This window comes from Octodon degus, unplaced genomic scaffold, assembly GCF_000260255.1.
Source record: "Octodon degus isolate 3935 unplaced genomic scaffold, OctDeg1.0 scaffold00221, whole genome shotgun sequence".
In the NCBI taxonomy this organism is placed as follows: domain Eukaryota; kingdom Metazoa; phylum Chordata; class Mammalia; order Rodentia; family Octodontidae; genus Octodon; species Octodon degus.
This window is the reverse complement of record NW_004524797.1, coordinates 140,947-144,385: the sequence shown is the minus strand read 5'-3', so window position 1 is coordinate 144,385 and position 3,439 is coordinate 140,947. Positions and strand designations below refer to the sequence as shown.

Genomic DNA, 3,439 nt, shown 5'->3' with positions numbered 1-3,439 from the left:
TTTCTTTCTTTCTTTCTTTCTTTCTTTCTTTTCCTTCCTTCCTTCCTTCCTTCCTTCCTTCCTTCCTTCCTTCCTTCCTTCCTTTCTTTGACTCCCTTACAAGACAGTAACCTTATTAGGCCCTTAAAGTCTTTCTTCTGCCTATACATTTGGTGGACAATGCAAGAAATTTGAGCCAAGGTTTAGAAGCAACCTCAGCTGGGTCTCTCCCTGACAGACCCAGGTATCTTCGGGAGCCCGTGTGGCACAGCTGCCCAGTTTCTCTCTCCTCCTATTTTGCTAGTATGTAGATGTGCCCCAAGTCACATGTGCTCATAGGGCAGGACACCAGGGGCTGGCTGGACCTAGGGTGGGGCATGTGGTACTGGGATTAAGGGTGCGTGGCACAAAACTAGTCTACTGGTTGACTTAGCATAGATCTGGGTATGGATAATGGGAAGGCCAATCCTGAGGGTGGGTGGCACACCTGAAAAGCTGGTAGCCTAGATGGGATGAAATGGAAAGGGAGGCTCGCTGCTCGCTGCCTCCTCCCTGCTCTTCATGGACTTTTCTCCTTGGTAGCACCACTCTGCCATGCAGCACTGCTGGAAGCAGCTGGCTATGGACTGAAATCTCCAGACTGTGAGCTGAAGGAAACCTTTCCTCTTTTATCTTGGGGGTGTTTGGTATTTGGTCCCAGCAACAAGAAAAGTAACTAAGATACTTCCCCTCCCTTTACTTACTGATGGGATAAGGGAGTAATGCAGAAAGAGCTCCTTGTCCACTGAACTGGTGCAGGTGACATTTAGCAGCCTCGTGCTGAAAGAAATGGAAAAAAAAAATCACATTTATATAATCAGTCACAGCTGGGTGTAGCGGCGCATACCTGTGATCTCAGCACTTAGGAAGCTGAGACGGAACTATCACTGTGAGCTCAAGACCAGCCTGAACTACATAGCGAGACACTATCTCAAAAAACAAACAAACAAACAAACAAACAACAACAACAACAAAAAACAGCAACAACTATGTGTAATCAGTTACTGCTATGGTCATTGTCTCTTCAGTCTTGGATGTTACTGTTAGGAGAGTTGTCTTAAAGCCCACCAGGACAAAATGATCTTTTCAGCCTTGTTTTCTCTGCCAGGGCTGCTTACCTATTGCGTGTCTTCCTCAAATGGATTAATTATTTTTTTACATTTCTTTTTCCAGCTCTATTATTTACCCAGCTTCCTTGATAAATGGAACTAACTTCTTCATTTTTTTCTTTTTAAAATTAGTACATGTTTGTAGTACATGCAGTTTGTAATCATCTTGGGGAGAGAGTACACATGCATAATACAGCCTGGTTGTTTTTTAAAAATCCCTTTCCCTTTCCCTTTCACCTCCCTCCCTCCCTCCATCCTCTAAACCTACTTTTTCTATTTTTGTCCTTGTTGATATTGCTAATCTTATCTCATGTTTATGTCATACAATCTTTACATCAACTGTGGTTCTTAGGTTCCTGTACGTGGCATGTCTTCCTTATTCTATCCTCTCTCCTCTTCCTCATGTTTTGATGACATAGGTAGAAGCAGATTGAAGTTCTGTAGGCCCCAAAGCTTATGTAATTTAGCAGCTCCCTTTAAGTAAAACCACAAAAATATTAATTTTTTATAATTTAAGGAAACCATATGATGTATGGCTTAACGGGGGTACCTCTCACCCTTCCAGAGCTTTGGAAAGGTCTTGCGTGAGTGACGGGTTCTCACACTGAGGCCTCAGTAGCTTCACAGGAAACTGGTCTGTGGGCAAGCCTTTCCCTAGCCAGGGTCAGGATGTGCCAGCTGGGCTGCGGGTGGGGAGAGGCGATCACACTGCACCCTGCAGACCTTGTCCACTCCACTCCTGTCCTCTGTGGGACAGGGCTGGCAGGGCCTCATGTTTGAAACAGGTGGCAGTAGTTTTGTGGCTTCTGTTTGGAAGAGATCCTCTCCCTTCTGGGGCTTCTACACACTTTGTTCTCCCCATTCTGACCTCTACACCATCACCACAGCCCAGTCTACACACTTCCAGATCTTTGCACCTACTGTTCCTGACACCCCCGGCATCTGTGTGGCCAGCTGCTGGGATTCCTTCCCTGACCAATGACCACTACTCTCTCAGAAGTCTCAAGGAAGAGCATTCCTCTGAGCAGTCCAGGAGCATGACACACTTCCCTGTAATTCTTCAGAATGCCAGTGCCCCATGATTAAGTCCAAACCTTAAAAGACCTGGTACATCCAGTCAGTGACAGGTTAGAGACAGGTGAGACTCAAGTTGTTAGAACTGTAATAGGACTAAAAAGTCTGCTCTCAGGAAAGGAAACTAAACTCATGCTCAATATAACTCATGCCATATACAATGGTAGGAAAGAAGAAAGGAATAAAGGAAGGAAGACCACAGCCACATTTGCATACCAGAAGGGACTCTACCAGGGCCACAGAAACTAACAGACAATCCTGAGCAATGAGGAGCAACTGGAACTGGACCTGGGTCAAAGACAAAAAGCACCACTCAGCACAGCCACGGGTTTTTGGACCATGCAGGAAGTACTCTATGCCCATAGTACAGGAAGCAGAGAAGAATGGTGCCCAAATAGCACACACAGAAGGTGAGCCGGGGTCTTATAAACTCAGCAAGAACACAGGCTGTTTTTGCCCAAGTCCTATTTCCTTGCTTACTGTCCAGGGGCAGTGAGGGTTATGTCTTCAGGGAGTAGAATACATGGGGCACAGAGAGGCAGGAAGCACTGGTAGGCATCAGGAGACTGGGTAACCAGGGCCAGGTGCTGTGGAATCTCATATCACTTTTAAGCAAACATGGGGTCAGACTAACACTGCTTTTTAAAAATTTAATCAAGAGCCTTCCTTCCTTTCTTTCCATATCTTCCTCTTCTTTCCTCCCTCCTTTCCTTTTTCATACTATGTTTTTTTCTTTCTTCTCTCCCTGCCCCTATTCTTTTGTGCTGAGATTCTAGGCATGGGCAGCTACATCCCAGCTTCCCAGACCACTTCATTTGTCTTACTTTGTATTAGGGAGGGTCTCACTAACTCCAGCCTGGCCCCTCACCCTTCATAATAGCCCTAATGACAGACTTTCACAGCCAAGCCTGGCCCGCCCACCCTCTCTCCTTCTTTCCCTCAGTCCTTTAGCTTTGTTTTCTGTTTACTCTGCATGCCCAGCTTCCTGTGCCCTGCCTCCTGCTCCACCAAGGAGATTCCGCCTAGTGAACTCTGAACTATGTCCCCAGCCATTTGTTTTCCATCTATTTGTAAATCTAGGTCTGCACTCTTTTGCTCTTACTCATGCACCCAGCTTTACTGGAGATGGAGTCTGGGGGGCATGCTTCCCTGGGCTGCATTCCCCAGCCAGCTTTCTTCTTTTCTGCCCATCACTTTATCTTATCTCATCTCATCTCATCTCATCTCATCTCATCTCA

The 3,439-nt window shown here is 46.1% G+C and overlaps 1 protein-coding gene across 1 annotated transcript in view; it reads right to left on the bottom strand.

Moving 5' to 3' along the window:
• The window catches only part of LOC101581252 (stimulated by retinoic acid gene 6 protein-like), a 45,622-nt gene that overhangs the window by 29,830 nt on the left and 12,353 nt on the right, over positions 1-3,439 (bottom strand). Inside the window, exon 2 of the mRNA XM_012517852.2 lies at positions 723-798. Within this exon, the coding sequence (XP_012373306.2) occupies positions 723-798 (76 nt within the window). The remainder of the gene's footprint in view (positions 1-722; positions 799-3,439) is intronic.